Source organism: Macrobrachium rosenbergii, chromosome 12, assembly GCF_040412425.1.
Source record: "Macrobrachium rosenbergii isolate ZJJX-2024 chromosome 12, ASM4041242v1, whole genome shotgun sequence".
Lineage (NCBI taxonomy): Eukaryota > Metazoa > Arthropoda > Malacostraca > Decapoda > Palaemonidae > Macrobrachium > Macrobrachium rosenbergii.
In genome coordinates, this window is record NC_089752.1 from 27,025,425 (window position 1) to 27,049,047 (window position 23,623).

General features: G+C 35.6%; 1 protein-coding gene across 1 annotated transcript in view; it reads right to left on the reverse strand.

The window, feature by feature from the left end:
- Positions 1–23,623, reverse strand: part of LOC136843979 (stalled ribosome sensor GCN1) — a 194,685-nt gene that overhangs the window by 7,246 nt on the left and 163,816 nt on the right. The window contains exons 40-43 of the mRNA XM_067112996.1: positions 11,888–12,081; positions 11,043–11,254; positions 3,057–3,310; positions 2,493–2,723 (exon numbers count right to left, since the gene is read on the reverse strand). Of these exons, the coding sequence (XP_066969097.1) occupies positions 2,493–2,723; positions 3,057–3,310; positions 11,043–11,254; positions 11,888–12,081 (891 nt within the window). The remainder of the gene's footprint in view (positions 1–2,492; positions 2,724–3,056; positions 3,311–11,042; positions 11,255–11,887; positions 12,082–23,623) is intronic.

The window sequence follows — 23,623 nt, forward strand, 5'->3', positions numbered from 1 at the left end:
TTCTCAAAGGCTAATGGACTCTGGTTCAGGAAGAAGTATAACATCTGTTGAGGAGGTGGCCAGCAACAGTGGATCTCTTCATCACAAGATTGAATTTCCGTCTTCCAGTCTACTTCTCCCTAGTAGTGGACCCCATGTCGTGCGGGACAGATGCAATACTGCACTCCTGGGACAACCTTAAAGTGTATGCATTCCCTCTTTTCGGGTTTATTCAACAGGTACTGATCAAACTCAAGAACAGTACCAACACTCAGATGACTTTGATAAGCCCCTTCTGGCCCCGAAGACCTAGGTTTCCAGACCTTCTGGACATGTTGACGTAGGTCCCAGTATTCCTTCCAGAGAGGAAGACCTTCTCAAGACAGCCTGTCATTCAGGACTCTCTAAGGCAATGGCTCGCCAACTGTCTTTCTGTCTGAGAAGATTAACTAGGAAACTATACCAGACTGGGTGGGCTATGTACTGTAGTTGGTGCCGGAAAGAAGGGCATAGCATTTCACATCCATCGGTTGCGAAAGTGGCAGATTTCCTCTTGCTTTTAAGGAAGGAAAAGAACTTGTCATATTCTACAACTGCTGGATATAGGTCGATGCTCAATACCACATTCAGACCTCACTGGCCTGAGCTTTCAACTGGTAGAATTTTGCACGATCTATTAAGATCTTTAAGAAAAGAACGTCCAGTTTTTCCGCTTCGAGCCCCCTCGTGGGATTTAGCGGCTGTTTTGAGGCTGTTGAGCTCTTCATCTTTCGAACCCTTGGAGTCATTATCCTTAAGAGAAGTAACCAAGGTATTATTCTTAGTTGCTCTGGCTACAGCAAGAAGAGTTGGTGAGATTCAAGCAGTGGCTAGAATGGTATCTGTTTCGGGACAGGATATCTTTCTTTCTCACTTGCCAGAATTCGTTGCGAAGTCTGAATCTGAAATGAATCCTCCTCCTAGATTGTTTAAAGTTTCATTGTTGGATGACTTTGTAGGAGGTGACACATCCGAAATGCTGCTGTGTCCGGTTAGAGCTCTCAGAGCTTATTTGTCATGTACCGAGAAACTTTTGCCTCGTCCGAGAACCTATTTGTTTACCCTAAATATTCATCTCGTCCCATTTCCAAAAATGCAGTTACTTTCTTCTTGCGAGAGGTTATTACTCAAGCGTCGGAGGGTTCTTCATCGCTTTCGGAACCTTCGAATTCTTCTTCACGTCCAAGGGCGCATAGTATTAGGGGGATGGCTACTTCTTCAGCTTTGAGGAATTTTTCAGTGTTGGCAATCTTGGAAGTCGGTGTCAGTTTTCACGACGTTCTACCTTAAGAATATTCAGTTTTCTTCAGAAAAGGTTACTCGCTGGGTCCTTTTGTTGTGGCCAACTCAATATTATAGTTACCTTGTAGTGTTAGGGTACTAGGAGTTTAGGTAGTTAGTGGTAGTCTAAATGAACTTAAGATCCTCTGTTGGTCAGGGTTCATATTAAGCTTATTTTCTTTGGTCAGGGTTCATATTAAGCATATTGTTTTGTTTTTAGGTCTTTAAGGTTAGGCAGATCCTGATGGTCACGTTGGAATATCTTCAACTTCTGCACAGCCATCTGCGTCAGCAAGCAGAAGAGAACTCGAAGGTCCTGCACACTCAACTTCTCCTCCAGACACGAGAGGCTGAATAGCCACATGGGAGGTTTGAATTTTCCCCTCCATTCATGAGAGGTATAGAATACCATTTGGGAGGCACTTCTGATTTAGGGTACCTTAGACACGAGACTGACGTCAGGGTACTCTCTCTACAATCATCCTCACCTACCAAGTTGGACAACTAAGTGAGGACACACACATTTACACATAGTAGGTTGATAATGAGTTACCTGCTTAATCTCCATTGACAGGTTGGGTTGAATTAGATTGATCCCACCTCCATTAAAATTTTGTTAATCGGGCTAATTCAGGTGTTCAGGGAGTGTATTGCAATATGAAGTTTTCATAATAAAACTAATATTGTAATACTAAACTGAACACCTGAATGATTGCCACCCTCCTCCCCACTTAAATTTTTGATAGTGAGTGACTCAATTGGGGATGTCAGCCTCTGTCGGCTGGTATTTGCAGCAGCGTTGTCAATGGTACCTCAGGTAACTCAATTGACAAGATTTTACCTGTAGTGTTGGTAACGCTGACAGTTAATTACCCACTTTGTGGGTAAATTTTATGGCGATATAGTTCGGGCTGCTCAGTGACCAGGGCTAATTCAGGTAAGTATTACAATATTAGTTTTATTATGAAAACTTCATTTCCACCTGGGGATTTGAACTTAGAGGAAGGTGTTATTGTTAACATCTATTTTCAAGTTACATATACTGCCTACTTAACAGAAATGGCTATATCATGTTAGGTCTACAGTTTTAATCAATATGCAGTTTTTAAATTATTGAAATATATTTTCTAAAAGCACTGTTAACAGATTAAAATAATCACAAAACCATTCCCTGCATTTGAATGTACTCATACCTGTAATCCTTGATCTCCCTCTTTAAGCAGTAAGATAGCAATGAGAGCCATTTCAGCTGATGATCTAACTACTTGGTTCTTCTCCTTTGTGCCATTGACCAACATGGGAAGAACTAGCCTTGCTATTTCAGGAGGGAGCTGGCTGCCATTAGATTTTGATAAAGTTTCAGCAGAAAACTGACACGCTCGGCACATTGCTTGCTTTACTTCATTTGCACTGTGATTAATGAGCTGAAAGGAAAAATAAAGTGCAAATTCCCTGTTTTACTGAAGAAAACAATTACTTGAAAAAAAAGACATTCCTCACTATATTTCATATGACCTGTTTGAAGTTTTAAAAGAAAAAGGTCTAAGAATTCTAAGAATATCTAGTATGTTACCATCAAACTATGTCATTTGTAATTATGTAAGAAACAACTTTGGGCTTGAATTTCATGTCCACTCTTGCTTCAATCATAGGATTACAGTCTTACTACAAAGTATTTTCTATTGTATTAAAATATTCTGAAGTAGTGTGATTTTCAAGAATGGTAACCAATGGTAACAAGGTAATACTATACTTACTTTTGCAAACTGATGAGCAAGTGGAGGAGGCACTCCCTCCCCTTTTGCAAGCTGATGGCACATGAAAAAACCTACACCAGCCATACCATTTTCTACAAGTGCAACTCTGTCTGATGACAAGTATGACAACAATGTCGAAGATATCTGGTCAACTGTTGCTACATCTAAGACCTTTGATGGGGCAGACTTTAGTGCTGAGAAAAGAGCAGCTGATCTCCCATGACGGACAGTCCAGTCAGCATTAGAATTATCCTCTACAAGTAAAACAATAAAAAATTAGACTCATTATATCGAGAAATCAACATTCTACTGAGAGGTCAACATTTATTTAAAACAAAATGTAAACCACATTTTGTTCAATATTTCTACTACTGCCTAATAAATGATTGACCAATGTATCTCCCCTGCTACATATATCACTTCCATCTTTAATGTATGTTAAATAAAATACAGATTAATGTGATAAGACAAGAAATAAAGGGGAAAGGAGAAAGAAACAATAAAATTTAACAGTTAAAAACACTACACATTAATGAAGTAAGATTAAAAAAAGAACTAAATAGCTGTAAAGGAAATCATGAATGCATCTACTTGAGCCAATGAGCACAAGTCTCACATCTACTTGAGCCAATGAACACAAGTCTCACATCTACTTGAGCCAATGAGCACAAGTCTCACATCTACTTGAGCCAATGAGCACAAGTCTCACAGGAGTGGAATAGGGGCTTGTATGCAAATATCATCTGGTTTAATTTTTATTGGATTTAGGCTTAAAATTCAAGCTCTGGGGCAACAAAGTAATTCAAGTTCTTTTTGCATAAATTTTTCAAGTTATAAAATAATTAAAAATTTGTGTTTAAAATGTTTATCACTCTGATAAAAATAAATGATAACATCCTACTTTTTAAAGGCTGTTTTAAATGACGAAATTGGAAAAACCCTAAAGACTGCTAATACAGTAAACTCCCAGTATTCGCGGGGGATGTATACCACACGCCCCCGCAAATAGCTAAATTCTGCAAATACTTAGAACCCTCCTAAAAACACTTAGAACTGCCCATTTTGATAATTCAAACACAAAAAAAAAAAAAAAAACTAAAAATGCTTATCCAGGTATTAGCCTACTTACGATGGGGTTAGGTTCCAAAAAAACCATCGTTTGTTGGAAAAAATGTATCTCGAACATAGCCTATCCTGCACTAGGGTATTCAGTACCATGTATACAAATACGGTAGCCCAGCCTGCACAATAAAGTATACTCTAAACTTACACAGTATAGTAATTACTAATATCAATATCAGCTAATTCTGGAGGTTCATGCAGAGTGATTTATGATAATTCAATACAAAGAGAAATTGAATAACAAACAAGAATTAGCTTGGCCTACACTGTGGTATATGCTATACATATACGATAGCCTAAGCCTACATTATACTCTACCCTATATTCACATAATATTATATTATACAAGCATCAACATACTGAATATGCATCTTTTCCATGGATCTTTTAAAATGTTATGCTTTAATTCACTGTATCCAACAATATTGTATAAATTATATTGCTTTTGTATTATAAATTGCAATCATAGCGTTCAATGTTTTGGTTTGGAAATCGATTACGCGGTAAGTTTATTTTGCCATGTTTAACTCAGTTCAGAGCGCTTTTCTTGCTTCTAGTTGGCATAAATGAGTCTCTAGATAATTTATTTATATGGGGCAAGGTTATTTTTCATTATATTAAGCATTTTTAAGTTGAAATATAACAAATACGTCTCGTGAAATTACTTTTGCTATTTTTTTCGTAATCGATGACATTGGCTGTTTGGGGGCATGTTTGTTTTGTGTAAAAAAATCAAGATTCTGTTAGCTGTTTTCATTTGATTTCATCGTAATACAAGCTTTACGCATTTGTCGTTTATCGGCATAAAAATAGCAGTAATGTGTGTTCTTTCATGCCAAGTAGTTTTGATTAAAATACTTCCTCTCCAGTTTTAATTACGGCCGAGTTTCATCCATGTTACCATTGCACGATAATTTATAGGCATTAGCAGCTTGAACATTGTTTTCTCAGCTACAACTTGCAGCTTAAATTTAGCAGTATATTTCCTTGCCGATCTTTTATCCATAACGGATAAGGGCATAATGTAAAAATATATCAGTCCTATTCTACTTAACGTCATTTGTACTGTAACTACGGTAATTGTATATGACCATATGATGGTTGGAACACAAGCAAAACGGTTGTTGTTATCAGATTCGGTTATAAGCAAAACAACAAGTTTCTCGTTCGGTTGTTTATGGCTGTACGCATTTATGCAAGAGTATAACGTTACTAACATTACTTCTACCATTCTCTTTTACCTTTTTATCTAGAAGATGGATAAAGAGATGGAGGAAAAGAAGGTGGTCTATCGTAATTTAGTCTCTCTCGCTGCCTGATTGTATGCCTGCCTGCGCTGGCGGGAAATTTAAAAATATTTTCTAAATACTGTCGTATCGATATTAATTATTATCGTAAGGCGAACTATCGTAACTCAAGCACTACCTGGGTACCTGAGTATTTTAATAGCTTTATCACAAAAAGTGCACTTTGTCACGAAAATGACATGAAAATATAGTAATTAGTGAATATTTCTCAGTGAAAAATACAGCGAATGGGCGAATTTTCAGCAAATAATGCATATATATGTTCCATACAGAAATCCGCGAACAGGTGAGTCCGCAAATCGTGAGACCATGATACAGGGGCTTTACTGTAACAGCTATCACATATGGTAACATGACCTTGAAATTTCCCACAACCACTCCCACAAACTGAAGCATCTGATTTGTATTTGGTTCATACAATATAATGTTGTGAAAATTAATATTAATTGTTTGATGGCACTATTTCCACACTGATACAAAACAACCAAGCTGCTGAAGCAAAAGATAGTTCAGAAGCCTTGAAACCTTTATTCATGCAATACTGCAACGTATTAGTTCAGGTCATGATGCTCCAACTTGACAAGCTGCATATCAAAACATATATAACTTCATACATTCTCCTCCAATTTTCAAGATATTTCACATACAGCCAGCCTTAAACTGCCTGAATGATGGGTATATAGTGTTTGTTTTAATACATGAAGATCATAATGTGGAAGATATTTTGAAGACAGTAATAATCAAAACTAAAGATTAATTTTGTCAAAGCCAACACTGTTTATAAAAATCATATTCACTGAAAGTTTGTTACATGGGCATTGTACAGTACCATATTAATTTCATTTATGTACATATTTAATATGGGGAGAGTAGAAAATTTATTTTTTATTGATGTTAAAAAGGGCAATATGTATGTAAAAGGTCACAGAATGGATGTTTTGGTTAAAATTGATGCATGATATCCTTTACTACTGGTAAATACTATAACAATATCTCAATGAATGAAGATTTTCACACACAACCTGGCTGGCACCTTTAAAAACTGCATTACAGCCATTCCCCTACTTTACTGGGAAAGCCTAAGTATCTACTTTTGGGATGACAGTGTTGAGAATATGTTTGGTATGATATAGGTGTTGGTATGTCATGGGCCTCAGGCAGTGAAACATACATTTACTTCGGTCATCCACATACAAAGTAATTTCAATTCAGCTTGGTAAGTGATTTGTAAAACTTAATTACAAGGAAGAACAATGTGTTATTTTGAATATATCCTTGTATATATAATTTAGTTAACCCTTAAACGCCGAGCCTCTATTTACAAAATTGTCTGCCGTATGCCGACGGGGTTTGAGAGTTAGCGCTGAAGCGGAAAGTTTTTTCAAAAAATCACAACACGCTTGGTTTTTAAGATTAAGAGTTCATTTTTGGCTACCTTTTTTCTCATTGCCTGAAGTTTAGTATGCAACCATCAGAAATGAAAAAAAATATCATTATCATATATAAATACTGGAATATATGACAGCGCAAAAAAAAAATTTCATATATAATTGTATACAAACCGTGCTGTGAGCAAAACGGTTAAAGCTAAGGAGTTATTTTTTTTTCGTTGTATTGTACACTAAATTGCGATGATTTTGGTATATAACAAATTGTAAAACAACGTACACTAAATTGGGATGATTTTGGTATATAACAAATTGTAAAATGATCAAAGCAACACAGAGAAAATATTATCACAAAATGATGCATGAATTCGTAACGTGCAGACGTAAAAAAGTTTTTCCAAAAATTCACCATAAGTCGAAATATTGTCTAGAGACTTCTCGTTTGTTGCAAAATGAAGGTAAATGATTGAATATTACTAGAATGTAAGAGTTGAGCTTACAATTGCATTTTTCGACCATTTCGGTCGAGTCAAAGTTGACCGAAGGTTGAAATTTTGGTACTTATCATGATTTATATGAAAATATGTCAAAATTGATGAAAGCTACAACCATGAGTTATTTTTTGTTATATTCTACATGAAATTGCAAACATTTTCATATATAAAACTATATGTAAAGGCTAATAGAAAACGGTGCAAAAATTACAACAGTGACTAAAGAATTTCTGAGATTTTCAGCAGAGTTAGCTGATGCTTTCTTTTGGGAAGAAAGAAATTTGCGCATGTGCAGCTGGGTCATGCTTGTAAACAAAACAACAGAGTGATCCGTGAACTCCCAGCATCCCTCAAGGCGTGATTTAAAATTTTTTCGAAAACGAGGCCTATAAGTATTTTTCCGCAAATATTTAAAAAAACTTTTTGTAGTTGACGTATTTTACGTCCACTCGGCACCCGACAGACTTTTGTCGACGTAAAATACGTCCAGTCGGCGTTAAAGGGTTAATTTGTATACCAGAATAAATCTTATCCAGTTGCATCTGGAAAGTGTGGCCTTAAGAAATTTTTATGAATACAGCAATGTGGCCTTGAATATCATCTTTATAAGATGTTTTCAAAACTTGACATTAGAATTTTACTTCGCTTAACCAAATCAGCTTCAAGTTCTAAAAGCATTCAAAATTGTATTCAATGTTGCGTAGGGGTTGTCACTAAAAAATAAACCTTGATAGGGTAAAAAAAAAAGGATTGGGTAGAAGACAAGAAATCCTAATTGCATTGTAATGCTCCCACCCATGACAAGAGACTTGAGTTTGAAGGTAAAAATAATATTAATACTGACTAAATTCATTAACCCTTAAACGCCTATTGGACGTATCATACGTCGACTAAAATTGTCTGTTGGGTGCCGAGTGGACGTACCGTACGTCGACTACAAAAAATTTCAACCTTCGGTCAACTTTGACTCGACCGAAATGGTCGAAAAACGCAATTGTAAGCTAAAACTCTTACATTCTAGTAATATTCAATCACGTACCTTCATTTTGCAACAAATTGGAAGTCTCTAGCACAATATTTCGATTTATGGTGAATTTTTTTTTTTTTTTATTTTTCTTACGCACGGGCAGTAACTCAGCAGAAAATTTCATAAATTCTTTCGTCATTTTGTCGTAATTTTTGCACTGTTCTATATTAGCCGTTACATAAAGTTTTATATATGAAAATGTGCGCAATTTCATGTACAATACAGCAAAATACAACCCATGGTTGTAGCTTTTATCAGTTTGGAAATATTTTCATATAAACCACGATAACTGCCAAAATTTCAACCTTCAGTCAACTTTGACTCGACCGAAATGGTAAAAAAACGCAATTTTAAGCTAAAACTCTTACGATCTAGTAATATTCCATCATTTACCTTCATTTTGCAACCAATTGGAAGTCTCTAGCACAATATTTCGATTTATGGTGAATTTCTGAAAAAAAACTTTTTCCTTACGCCGCGCCAGAAATTCTTTAAATCACGTTGTCGTAATGTTTGCACTGTTTTATATTAGTCGTTACATAAAGTTTTATATATGGAAATGTGTGCAATTTCATGTAGAATACAACAGAAAATAACTCATGGTTGTAGCTTTTATCAGTTTTGAAATATTTTCATATAAATCACGATAACTGCCAAAATTTCAACCTTCTGTCAAATTTAATTCGACCAAAATGGTAAAAAAACGCAATTATAAGCTAAAACTCTTACATTCTAGTAATATTCAATCATGTACCTTCATTTTGCAACAAACTGGAAGTCTCTAGCACAATATTTCGATTTATGGTGAATTTCTGAAAAAAAAATTTTTTTTCCTTACGTCTGCGTGAGTTAACTCGGCCGAACATCTCAGAAATTCTTTCATGTTGTCGTAATGTTTGCATCGTTTTACATTAGTCTTTACATAAACTTTTATATATGAAAATGTGCGCAATTTCATGTAGAATACAACAGAAAATAGTCATGGTTGTAGCTTTTATCAGTTTTGAAATATTTTCACATAAATCACGATAACTGCCAAAATTTCAACCTTCGGTCAACTTTAACTCGACCGAAATGGTCAAAAAAGGCAATTGTAAGCTAAAACTCTTACATTCTAGTAATATTAAATCGTTTAACTTCATTTTGCAATAAATTGGAAGTCTCTAGCACAATATTTCGATTTATGGTGATTTTTTTAAAAAAACATTTTCCTTATGTCTGTGCGGTAACTCGGCCGAACATCTCAGAAATTCTTTCGTCTCGTTGTCGTAATATTTGCACCGCTTTATATTAGTCGTTACATAAAGTTTTATATATGAAAATGTGTGCAATTTCATGTACAATACAACAAAAAATAACTCATGGTTTTAGCTTTTATCGGTTTTGAAATATTTCCATATAAATCACGATAAATAGAAAAAATTCGACTTTCGGTCAACTTTAACTCGACCGAAATGGTCGTAAACTGCAATTGTAAGCTAAAACACTTACAGTCTAGTAATATTCAATCAATTAGCTTCATTTTTCACCAAACGGGAAGTCTCTAGCACAATATTTCGATTTATGGTGAATTTTTGAAAAAACATTTTTTTACGTCCGCGTTATTTAATTCATGCATCATTTTATGATAATATTTTTTCTCTGTGTTGCTTTGATCGTTTTAAAATTTGTTATATACCAAAATCATCGCAATTTAGTGTACAATACAACTAAAAAAATTAACTCATTAGCTTTAACCGTTTTGCTTACAGCGATTTGTATACAATTATATAAGAGTTTTTTTTCGCTGTCATATATTCCAATATTTATATATGATAATGATATTTTTTTTCATTTCTAATGGTTGCATACTAAACTTCAGGCAATGACAAAAAACTGAGCCAAAAATGAACTCTTAATCTTAAAAACTAAGTGTGCTGTGATTTTTTGAAAAAAACTTTTTTTCAGCTTCGGCGCTAACTCACCAAACGCCGCTGGCATACGGGTGACGTTTTTGTAAATAGGGCTTCGGCGTTAAAGGGTTAATGAGCACAACTTGACTGAAAAGTAGGCCAACAAATGTTACCATGCTGACAATTTTACAAACTCTTAAAAAATACGACAATATGTCTGAACTATTTTATAAATAGTTTCCACCTATAAAGGAGTAGAATTATGGCACCTACCGCACACAAGAATTAAACCTCAATTTATCAGACTTCAACACCTACTTCATCAAGATTTTTTTCCTTGGATACCTTGTCAGGTGTGGTGCATCTTTGAATAAATCTTTAAGTTGCATCTTACATGAAAAGTACGACCTACTTTAGGCTCAAAACTGTGTGGAATTATTGTTACTTAAGGGATATCTAGAAAATGTAGGATCTTAGTTACATATCACACTTGTTGCTTACCAGAAGGCCAACACCTGAAGCACCTGATAAGTTGAGGAACTATAAGGAACTACTTTTGTAATACTAAATATATCGTGCTTGAATCATCAAGTGCATCTCAGAATAGAACTAGCTTGTTAACTGATGAAACACTAATTAACAACATTTGTGCCCTTATTATCTTCAAGACTCAAGAAAAGTAGCCTACTATAGCAAGGCCATTTAAATTGTCTGAAAAAATTACAAAGGAACTGACATAGAAAACTACAGACTTACCCAATACATGCTGTGTGAGAACTGATCGCAGTTCATCACTAGTTAACCAAGGTAAAAGCACTCCCATTGCTCCTGCTGCACAAAGTCTTGTTGAATCATCATCATGGGAAAGGAGAGACCCTAATGTTACAATCATGCCTTTCCTTACACTATCACTCATCTTGTCTCCAGCTGGCTGCACAACACATCTCAGTGCTTGAATCATTGTATCCCTTAAAACAGAAAAAGACTGTTGTACACTTGGAATCCCTTACAACAGAAAAGACTTTTGTACTCTAAATAAGTGACAACACCACCATCCATTGTAATGAGGATCTGCAGTAATTTTTAGCAATTAATTAACTTTGACAACAACAAAATCTGTAAGTAACTGAGTGGTGCATATCAAGATGAAGCTAATGGCAAAGTATTTACAGTTACATAATGCCATATGACTATACAGTTGGCCCTCAAACTTGGGAGGTCTGGACTAGTGGATTACTGGTAGATAATTCATCAATAATTAGATGGATTTTTTCCTTTTAGGTTTCCAGCTGAGTAAACCCATGGATGACTTGTTAAGACAGAAATGTAAAGACAACTTAAAAGTTTAATATGCCAAAAAAAATCCATAAAATAAGCAATATCAGTCTATTTTATTTGTGTATACAGTAGAGTACACTATTACTGTATACACAAATAAAATGTAACAAGTTAAAACCAAAAAGAAAAAAAATCACATTCATGCTTACAAACTGCTAACATCATCATCATCCATAATGGAGAAAAATGTAAATGAAATACAGCTGCAGATGCACATAGGGGACTTTTCTATCTTTTGCAGAAATATGTTTTTGTGTTCTTACCTAACAGCAGTATCATCAGCAGTTTTCACAGCATTATGAAGTTCTGTGAAAAGTGGATCAGGTTTTGTGTGAATAGTAATTAGGTGAGCTAATGCTGCACCTGCTCGTAGCCGAACACCTCTATGAGGATCATGTACAGCCTTGACAAAGGTTGTCTGAAGCTGTGGCAGGAATGGTTTAAGCATTACCCCAGTCTGAAAATAAATGTCATTACTGATAATATCTCATGAAAAAATGACATACATTCATAGCAAGAGGCAAAATTATGACAATGCATTTTGGGTAAAATGTTTTAATCTATTATTCATGTGGTGAAAATTTGTTTTTAAACAAAAGTTTATTGTTAATAACTAATCAAAAGGGTGATGATCTAATAAACTTTTACTAAAAATCAGAGCTAATAAATTTTGTATATAGGTCTAATAAACAGATAAATTTTGTATATAGGTCTAATAAACAGATGACTCCCAAGATTTGTAATTTTGGAAAAAGTTACACAAAATCAATAACCCAGAATAAACAAAGTAACTGATTATCACAATTAAGTAATTTAAAAAAATACGTTACCTCTCCAAACATACATGGGAAATAGGACAAAATGTTTGTCTGAAACTGTACCCTAATATATATCTGCATAATTAATAGAACAACAATCCTAGGCCACAAAACTCAACCAAAGCTGAGAAATCCTCTCCTTAAAATGTCATACTCTCTGAAAGTTATACTTCTGTATCTCCCAAAATGTAATTTATTGTTCCAAGTCACCTAAGATCAATTTTTTAAGTAATCCAGCCTATTTTCAGAATTATTATAACGACAAGACAGACATAAACCCAACCAAAATCTTAACGCCTACACAGAGTTAACATTGGCAGTTGTAGTTTTTCTTTTAAATGAATATATTCTTTTTCCTTTATAACTAAGTACACTAATTTTTACTGAATTTCACAGGAATACTGGATTTACATTTTTCATTGATTACTTAACATCACCTTTTATTGTGATGATAACCTGATCATCAACTTGCACCTGTTCAAATTTTCTGCCCCTAAATTGGTGACCAGACCAGAAACAACGTACCTATCATAGGCTGAACTCGTAATACAATGCAGTTGAACTATGATCGTAAATTGAGTCTACTGGCTAACAAACTAGTCAATTTCTCATCCTATCTAGTGGCTTGCATTGCCACTAAAAAAACTTATTTTCACACAAGTGTTAACCCTTAAACGCCTGTTGGACGTTTTAAACGTTGTCCAAAATTGTCTGTCGAATGCTGAGTGGACGTTGCAAACGTCGACTGAAAATGCTTTTTTTAAATATTCGCGGAAAAATAATTATAGGCCTAGTTTACGGAAGATTTCAAATCCCGCGCCTCGGCGGATGCTGGGAGTTCACGGATCCAGCTGTTGTTTTGTTTCTGAGCGTCACCCAGACGCCGCATCGCGAATTTCCCCATCTCGCATCAGAGAGCATCAGAGTAGCGCCTTGCGGGAGCGATATTTTGACGCAGACGTGTTTTGCTGAACCTTTGCAAGTGTTTGCGAATTCGTGCTGCAACAGAACGTTTGCAGAGATGTCGCAAAGGCGTCAGGAATGTGAAAGGCGCACATTGCCTGTCGGAAGTGAGCGTGTGAGGTGAGTTTTGGACTTGGATGCTGGAGAAGGACCCAGCAACCAGAGTGACCCAGCTTCTCAGCAGCGTGTTGTTCAGCCACGTGTGACCTATGGCGACCAAGGACCACATCCCGTTCCTTTTACGACCCCTAGGAAGCATCGGGGTGTCCTGAGGGGCATCCGAAAACATTTGGGAGGCCTCCATCAAAAGGACATTGATGAGTACTTGTTGGAGCTCGATCAAGAGCAGGTCAAAAGTCCTGATTTCGGTGGTAGTTGGTCATCTAGCGATGACGACATAACGCCTGACGTCAGCGATGACGAACATTTGCCACCAATGTCCGTACGGGATCCTCAGCAGGAAAGTGAATTAGAGTTTAGTGGGTTTAGTGCCTACGAGGGAGAAAGTGAGTTGGAGGAGGAAGAGGATGACTCGATTGTGGCTGGTGGGGACGAAACAGAAAGTGATGGGGAAAGTGAAGGAGACGGCCCAGCTGGGAGTGTGAGAGTGCGAAGACGTGCCCGTGCGTCTTGTGGCGCAAACCCGTAGAAGGTCGCAACGTCGCGGCAGCTCAGGTGAAGGCCGTTCGTCTGAAAGTGATGAGGGGTGGTCGGAGGACCCCACCCCACCTAACATGCACCCATTCACGGCAGTACCTGGACTGACCGTCCCTGTGCCTCTCACGGTACTGGGGTTCATTCAGCTTTTCCTGGCGCGGGGAATTGCTTGAATTCCTGGTTGCGGAGACGGTAGATTACGCCGGTACTGCCGTGAGGAATTGCGGACGACGTTGTCGCACCGCTGGCGGGGCTGCAACCTCACGGACATGGCGCACTTTTGGGGCTCCACATATTCTTTGGGATGATGCCTGCTGCTGACGTCAGGCAATATTGAGGCGAATTTTTTTTTTTGGCACGCCTAATGTGGCGGCATTATGTCCCGTGATAGTTTCTGGCGTTGGACAGGTATTTCAACGCCTTCAACCGAAGGGCTATACCCCGAATAACCCTGACCGCCTCATCTTAGTCCGCCCAGTGTTGGAGTTCATTCGTGAACGGTGTCAGACTCGTGGTTCCTTCAAGAACCTTTCTTTGGATGAGGGTATGATGCCATACAAAGGACGTCTAAGTATCAAAGTGTACAACCCGAAGAAGCCAAAGAAGTATGGTGTACAGTTATTTTTATTACGGAAGCCAACACTGGATACGTCGTGGACTTCTTGGTGTATTCTGGGGTCTTCTCCACGCTGCGTGACACTGTCTTCGGTCTTGTGAATCGTTTCCGTAACCAGGGATACCACCTGTTTATGGATAATTATTATAACTCGGTATCCCTGGCCCAGGAACTGTATGAAGCAGGTGTACACGTCAGTGTACCCTTCGGTTGGTGCGTGGGGCCCCGAATGTCCTCAAGAGGTTTGCTAGCCACCCGCAACATCTTGCAAGAGGAGAGACAGAGTGGCGGCAGAAGGGAGATGTCTTCGTCATCTGTTGGAAGGGGGTCCGACTCGTGCCCATGATTACGAGGAGTCATGAGCCCATCCAAGAGGAGATCACCCAGTGGAAGAAGACATGCCGGCAGGGTCGAGTTACGTTTGAGGAGTTTCGTGTCCAGCGCCCTACTGTCATCGGACACTACAACAGGCACATGGGAGGAGTTGATCTCTTTGATCAACTCATCCAGTATTATCCCTTCGCCAGGAGAACCAGGAGGTGGACACAGAAGCTCCTCAAATACCTCCTTCAGTTGGCCCTCCAGAATGCCTACATCATTTACTGTGGGTATAATTCGGACGCTCGGAGGTTGACCCACATCCAGTTTCTTGAGGTGGCTGGGAATGCCCTCATCAACTTCGATCCGGAGGAGTGGCCTTCCAACGGCGCCCCTGCCCCGAGCTCCAGCTCTGCCCGAGAGGAAAGGTCAGATGTCGTGAGATACCCCGACATCATAATTCCTCATCCTGCCGGCGCCGCCCCTGCTGCCGCCGACCTTGATGATGACGCCGCCCCTGAAGATGCCGCCGCCCCTCAAATTCCAGTGTCCCGTCGGTTAGCCGACCCTGTGTGTCGGCTGCAGCCAGGAGATCACACACTGGAGCTCATCGAAGGGGGCAGACAGAAACGGTGCAGGGTGTGCCATATGTATGGCAAGAGGAGAGACAGCCAGTACGTGTGTCGCACCTGCAAGGTAGCACTTTGCAGGTTGGATGAGTGTAACCGCAGGTACCACAATGCGGTTATTTATCGGACTGCGCCTGCCCGAGCGACACGGGAGGGCAGCGAGCCGCCGAAGGGCGCCCACCAGCAGGGGGCGCGTCTCCTCCTCCGCTTGTGCCCGTCATGTCGGGAGGAAAAAAAATGCAAGACTCTTCAATGGAGGAGGAGAAAACAAGAAACAGCACGAAGAGTCAGGATTACGAGTGAGTATTCTGCATTTATTTTTTTTTTAGTTTTATATTTACGAGTGAGTATTCTGCATTGAATTTATTTTTAGTTTTATATTTACGAGTGAGTATTCTGCATTGAATTTATTTTTAGTTTTATATTTATTTTTATATTTACGAGTGAGTATTCTGCATTGAATTTATTTTTAGTTTTATATTTATTACAAGTTTTTATATATCTGTATTCATTGCTGTTTTGTATACTGTAATTTCGTTTTATGCAAAAACAAAGTTTTTCACAACCATTCCTTTTAGTTATGTTTTAGTAACAAAGTAAAAACAATATAATTTATGTGTCTATGTATGAATGTCTGTACATATATATATATATATATATATATATATATATATATATATATATATATATATATATATATATATATATATATAATTTTTTTTACTTGGTCTCTTTTGGGTAAGCAGAAAATCTCATATTCTGGTGATATTAAATCCTTTACCTTCATTTTGCAACAAATGGAAAGTCTCTAGCACAATATTTAGATTTTTGGTGAGTTTTTGAAAAAAAAAAATTTCCTCCGCTCATTGCAAGAGACTCCGCTGAAAATCCTGTCATTTCTTGCGTCAGCTTGCCGTAATTTTTCGCTGTTTCATATTATTCGTTACATAAAGTGTTATACATCAAAATGTGCGCAATTTCATGTAGAATACAACAAAAAATAAATCATTCCTTTAGCTCTTCACAGTTTTTAAATATTTACATCGAAATAACGATAAATAGAAAAAATCAACCTTCAGTCAACTTTGACTCGACCAAAATGATCAAAAACGCATCCGTAGCCATAATTATTACATTGAGTAACAATCAATCATTTACCTTCATTTTGCAACAAACGGAAAGTCTCTAGCACAATATTTAGATTTTTGGTGAATTTTTAAAAAAATAATTTCCTCCGCTCAAGCTGAATCAGCTGAAAATCCTGTCATTTCTTGCGTCAGCTTGCCGTAATTTTTTTCGCCCTTTCATATTATTCGTTACATAAAGTGTTATACATCAAAATGTGCGCAATTTCGTGTAGAATACAACAAAAAATATATCATTCCTTTAGCTCTTCACAGTTTTTAAATATTTACATCGAAATAACGATAAATGAAAAAAATCAACCTTGGTCAACTTTGACTCGACCGAAATGATCAAAAACGCATCCGTAAGCCATAATTATTACATTCAAGTAACAATCAATCATTTACCTTCATTCTGCAACAAACGGAAAGTCTTTAGCACAATATTTAGATTTTTGATGAATTTTTGAAAAAAAATTTTCCTTCGCTCCGCGCGCGCAGAATCCGCTGAAAATCCTAGCATTTCTTGCGTCTGCTTGCCGTAATTTTTTCGCTGTTTCATATTATTCGTTACATAAAGTGTTATACATCAAAATGTGCGCAATTTCATGTAGAATACAACAAAAATAAATAATTCCTTTAGCTCTTCACATGTTTTTAATATTTTATGAAATAACGATAACTGACAAAATTTTAACGTTAGGTCAACTTTGACTCGACCGAAATGATAAAAACGATTCGTAAAGCCATAATTATAACATTCGAGTAACAATCAATCATTTACCTTCATTTTGCAACAAACGGAAAGTCTCTAGCACAATATTTAGATTTTTGGTGAATTTTTGAAAAAATTAATTTCCTCCGCTCCGCACGCGCGGAATCAGCTGAAAATCCTGTCATTTCTTGCGTCAGCTTGCCATAATTTTTTCGCCCTTTCATATTATTCGTTACATAAAGTGTTATACATCAAAATGTGCACAATTTCATGTAGACTACAACAAAAAATATATCATTCCTTTAGCTTTTCAGTTTTTAAATATTTACATCGAAATAACGTTAAATAGAAAAAAATCAACCTTCGGTCAACTTTGACTCGACCGAAATGATCGAAAAACGCATCCGTAAGCCATAATTATTACATTCGAGTAACAATCATTTACCTTCATTCTGCAACAAACGGAAAGTCTCTAGCACAATATTTAGATTTTTGGTGAATTTTAAAAAAAATTTTCCTTCGCTCCGCACGCGGGCGGAATCCGCTGAAAATCCTGGCATTTCTTGCGTCTGCTTGCCGTAATTTTTTCGCTGTTTCATATTATTCGTTACATAAAGTGTTATACATCAAAATGTGCGCAATTTCATGTAGAATACAACAAAAAATATATCATTCCTTTAGCTCTTCACAGTTTTTTAATATTTTCGCCGAAATCACGATGACTGACAAAATTTTAACATTCGGTCAACTTTGACTCGACCTAAATGATCGAAAAACACATTCGTAAGCCATAATTATTACATTCGAGTAACAATCAATCACTTACCTTCATTTTGCAACAAACGGAAAGTCTCTAGCACAATATTTAGATTTTTGGTGAATTTTTGAAAAAAATAATTTCCTCCACTCCGCGCGCGCAGACTCCGCTGAAAATCGTGTCATTTCTTGCGTCAGTTTGCCATAATTTTTTTGCCCATTCATATTATTCGTTACATAAAGTGTTATACATCAAAATGTGCGCAATTTCATGTAGAATACAACAAAAAATAAATAATTCCTTTAGCTCTTCACAGTTTTTAAATATTTACATCGAAATAACGATAAATAGAAAAAATCAACCTTGGTCAACTTTAACTCGATCGAAATGGTTCAAAAATGCAATTGTAAGCTAAAAAACTTACAATCTAGTAATATTCAATCAATTTCCTTCATTCTGGCACAATTGGAAAGTCTCTAGCACAATATTTTGATTTTTGGTGAATTTTTAAAAAAAACATTTTTTTTACGTCCGCGCGTTATGAATTCATGCATCATTTTGTGATAATATTTTCTCTGTGTAGCTTTAATCATTTTACAATCTGTTATATACCAAAATCATCGCAATTTAGTGTACAATACAACTAAAAAAATTAACTCATTAGCTTTAACCATTTTCCTTACAGCGCGATTTGTATACAATTATATATGTTTTTTTTTTCTCTGTCATATACAGTATTCCAATATTTATATATGATAATGATATTTTTTTTCATTTCTGATGATTGCATACTAAACTTCAGGCAATGAGAAAAAAAAGGAGCCAAAAATGAACTCTTAATCTTGAAAACTAAGCGCGCTGTGATTTTTTTAAAAAAACTTTTTTTCCGCTTCGGCGCTACCTCTCGGAGGCTGCCGGCATACGGGAGACGTTTTTGAAAATAGGGCTTCGGCATTAAAGGGTTAATATAAATTAGCAATGTTAGGGTTATAGTAATTACCACTCATGAGGATATTGTTTGTCTGTTATTAAATTTAACATAATTAATGTTTAAGTATTTTAGTATCTTAATGGTGTAAATTTTATTATCAATAACTGTATTATTTTCAAGTATATTTCTATATCGGAGTCAATACATTTATTCATTCAGGCAACCATGCATTAAGATCATGTGGAAACAGTGCATCCACTTAGATCATGTGGAAACAATGCATTCATTAAGATCATGTGGCAACATAGTACACAAAGCACTAAAACCAAAAGATACCACAGAATTACCTGGATCTTCAGGATTCTACTTTATTTAGGTTTCTAATTCTAATTTTATTCCTATTTAGTTCTGTTTCTAATTGCTTCCTTATATTTTGCAAAATTCCATATTTCCTAAATACTACCTATACTAGACTTCTACCACTATAAATACATCTTCACATGAAGTCACAGAAAGTGGTACCTGCATATAATTTGCCTTTCAAATATGCCATATGAAAATTTCATCAAACTGGATAAGCTCTATAATATAATAGATGATATAGAAAAATAACAACTGGATTATAAAAAATCACTAAAATATTAGAATCATTCCAATCCTGTAATAATAATCCTGAAGGTTTGGGTGATTTTATGCAATCTACTTTTTATTTCATATCTCTCTCTATAATGCACTATTACATGATCATCTTATTGCAGGCATAGTGGCCTTATGTAATGATTATACAAACTCAGATTTGGAGATAATATACTACAAACATAAAATTACTGTTAATAAAATTATCTTTGTTAAACAATAAAATTCTGTATTAATAATTAAATTTTATAAATTAAATGATCTAAATAATAATAATGAAACTTATAAAACAGAATCCTTTTTACACATTAATAGTAAAACTAATAACGAAGTTTTCAACTTCAATATGAAAGATGAGACTCCCTGCTCCTTACTCTGATACTCCACTTAACATAACTTAACTTTTTGGCGAGTGTTCCTAATTTTCCGCGAATAATGCGTATATATGTTCCATAGAGAAATCCGTGAATCAGTGAGTCCGCCAATCATGAAAACACGCGAGAATATGGGAGGTTTACTGTATACATATATACATATATATATATATATATATATATATATACATATATATATATATATATATATATATATATATATATATATATATATATATATATATATATATATATATATATATATATATATATATATATTTTTTTTTTTTTATTAAATGTTTATTTTGTATAGTTTTAGGTTTTTATTCTATAATTACATCATTAACTTTTTTTCAAGTAGAGAGAGAGAGAGAGAGAGAGAGAGAGAGAGAGAGAGAGAGAGAGAGAGAGAGAGAGAGAGAGAGAGAGAGAGAGAGAGAAACATTTTTTATACATATAAAACAGGCATATATATTTGTTTTACACAGTTTTAGATTTTTATTCTATAATTACAGTACATTACTTATCTTTTTTCTGCATGTGCCAGCAAGCTTGCATATGAGAGAAATTTTTTATACATATGTAAAATGTATTCTATAATTCCATCATTTATCTTTTATTGAGAGAGAGAGAGAGAGAGAGAGAGAGAGAGAGAGAGAGAGAGAGAGAGAGAGAGAGAGAGAGAGAGAGAGAGAGAGAGAGACTTGACCAGATGCCACTTATTTTATGGAAAACTTTAAGTTACTTGGTCATTCATTTTTTCATATATTCCTTGGTGTAATTACAATTTTTGCACTGCAAAATATACATAATTTATCTGGGTATATTAGGGATTTACAACAATGACTTTATGTCAAACATTTCTTGGGGGAAAGTGGAAAATTTTCCTTTATCTCATAACTTCTACTCATTATTTCACTTACATAAGTTATTTTGGGGTTATTTTATGCCATTGTAAAGAGCAATCATTCAGCTGCAAACTGAAATAAAATTGAGCAGTTATGTGTCTTTGAACAAAAAATGTATAAATATTTTTTGTGCGTATCACGTAGGTGACTGGCACTTTTCTTACGGAAAACACAGTGCTAATTTGTCATTCATTTTTTCATATTTCCCTTGTTATAATTACACCATTTTTCATTGTATTAGCTAGGTAATTTACCTGGGTGTGCTATGGACAAAAAACGAAGATGCCATTGCAATTACAGGTATTCCTCTACTTACCATGGGGTTAGGTTCCAAAAAACCCATCGTTTGTTGAAAAAATCGTAACTCGATTATGACCTAGCCTACACCAGGGTAATCAGTACCATCTATACATATATGGTAGCCTAGCCTACACTACACAATATACTTTATACATATATGGTATAGTAATTATTAGTATCAGCTAATTCTGCAGGTTCAATGCAGATAGACATGATAAGTCAGTATAAAGAGAAATTGAATAACAAACAAGGCCTAGCCTGCACTTTCGTATATCATATACGGTAGCCTAGCCTACATTACACTGTATTCTATTTTCACATAACACCGTATTACTGTATACAAACATCAAAATAATGAATGTGCATCTTTTCTATGGATCTTTTAAAAAGTTATGCTTTGCTACACTGTATCCAATTGTAAATATTCTTACATTGCTTTTGCATTATAAATTCCGATCATAGCGATCAAATGTTTTGGTTTGGGAATCGATCACGCGGTCTTTATTTCGCCGCATTTAACTTGGTTCAGAGGGCATTTCTTGCTTCTAGTTAGCGTAAATGAATCTCTAGATACTTTTCTTTATAAGGGACATATATATTTTTTGTTATACGAAGTGTTTTTTCTAGTTAGCGTAAATGAATCTTTAGATACTTTCTTTATAAGGGACATATATATTTTTTGTTATATGAAGTGTTTTTAAGTCGAAATATAACTTAAATATGTCTCGTTGTGAAATTAATTTAGCTATTTTTTTCGTTAATAGATGACGTTGCCGGCATGTTTGTTTTGTGTAAAAAAAAAAAAATCACGATTCCAATCGCTGTTTTCTCTTGATTTCATCATCATACTACGAGCTTTTCGTATTGATCTTTTATCGGCGTGAAAACAGCAGTAATATGTGTTCTTTCATGCCCAGTAGTTTTGATTAAAATACTTTCCAATTTTATTTGCGGTCGAGTTTCACCCATGTTGCCAATGCACGATAATTTTTAGTCATTAGCAGCTTGAACATTCTTTTCTCAGCTTCAACTACAACTTGCAGCTTAAATTTACTGTAGCAGTATATTTCCTTGCCGATCTTTTCTCCAAAGCGGATAAGGGTATAGTGTAAAAATATATTAGTACTTAACGTCATTTTTAACATAACTACGGTAATTGTTTAACCGTACAATGTTTGAAATACAAGCAAAACAGTTGTTATCCGATTCGGTTATTAGCAAAACAACAGTTTCTCATTCGGTTGTTTATGGCTGTACACATTTTCGCAAGAGTATAAGGTTACTAACAATACTTTTATCATTCTCTTACTTTCTTAACCAGCAGATGGAATAAAGAGATGGAAAAAAAGAAGTTGGTCTATTGTAAGTTGGTCTCTCTTGCTGCCTGATTGTATGGCAACTGTAGTGTACGCTGTTGCCTGTGCCAGCTCGAAATTTAAAAATATTTTCTAAATATTGTCGTACCGGTATTAATTTAACTCCATCGTAAACTCAAATTATCGTAAGACGAATGATCACATTCGTGCACTACCTGTATTTACAAACGCACAAAAATTACAAACGAGCACTGACCTATTTTAACTTCCGAAACAACGAGAGCGAGGTCAGCTCATTGAATTAATGTACCTATTCCAGCCTCTCGGGCCAACGTATCATACACTGCCTGATTGTACGTTGTTGCCTGCGCCAGTCACCCGCGAAATTTAAAAATACATATTTTCAAAATATTGTCGTATTGACATTAATTGCCAACCCCATCGTAAAAGTGAATTATCGTAAATCGAATTATCGTAACTCGAGCACTACCTGTAGTTTTTTTCTTTTTTGGGGGGAGGGGGATGCAAAATTTTCTCATATCTTGTAATTTTTACTAATTATTTTACCTACATAATAGTTATTTGGGGGGATCTTTTATGCCATTGCACAGAATAAGTAATCAGCTGCAAAATGAAACAAAATTTAGTGGTCTACCTTGAAAAAATTGTCAGAGATATGCGTCTTTGAACAAATAAATGTACACATATTTTTATGCTTACCGCTAAAGTAACTGCCACTGCCAACAGACATAATTGTTTATAAGAGTCATAAGCGAAAATGGTACACTGAATTTTGTCTCATACCACCCACAAATATAATTTCAATAATAAGTTATACTATTTGATGAAGTTTTCTAATGTCTAAAATTTATCTGTACTCATGTATCTTTTGTACCGCTGCAGATATAATTTATTTACTTGAATACTTTGACTATCA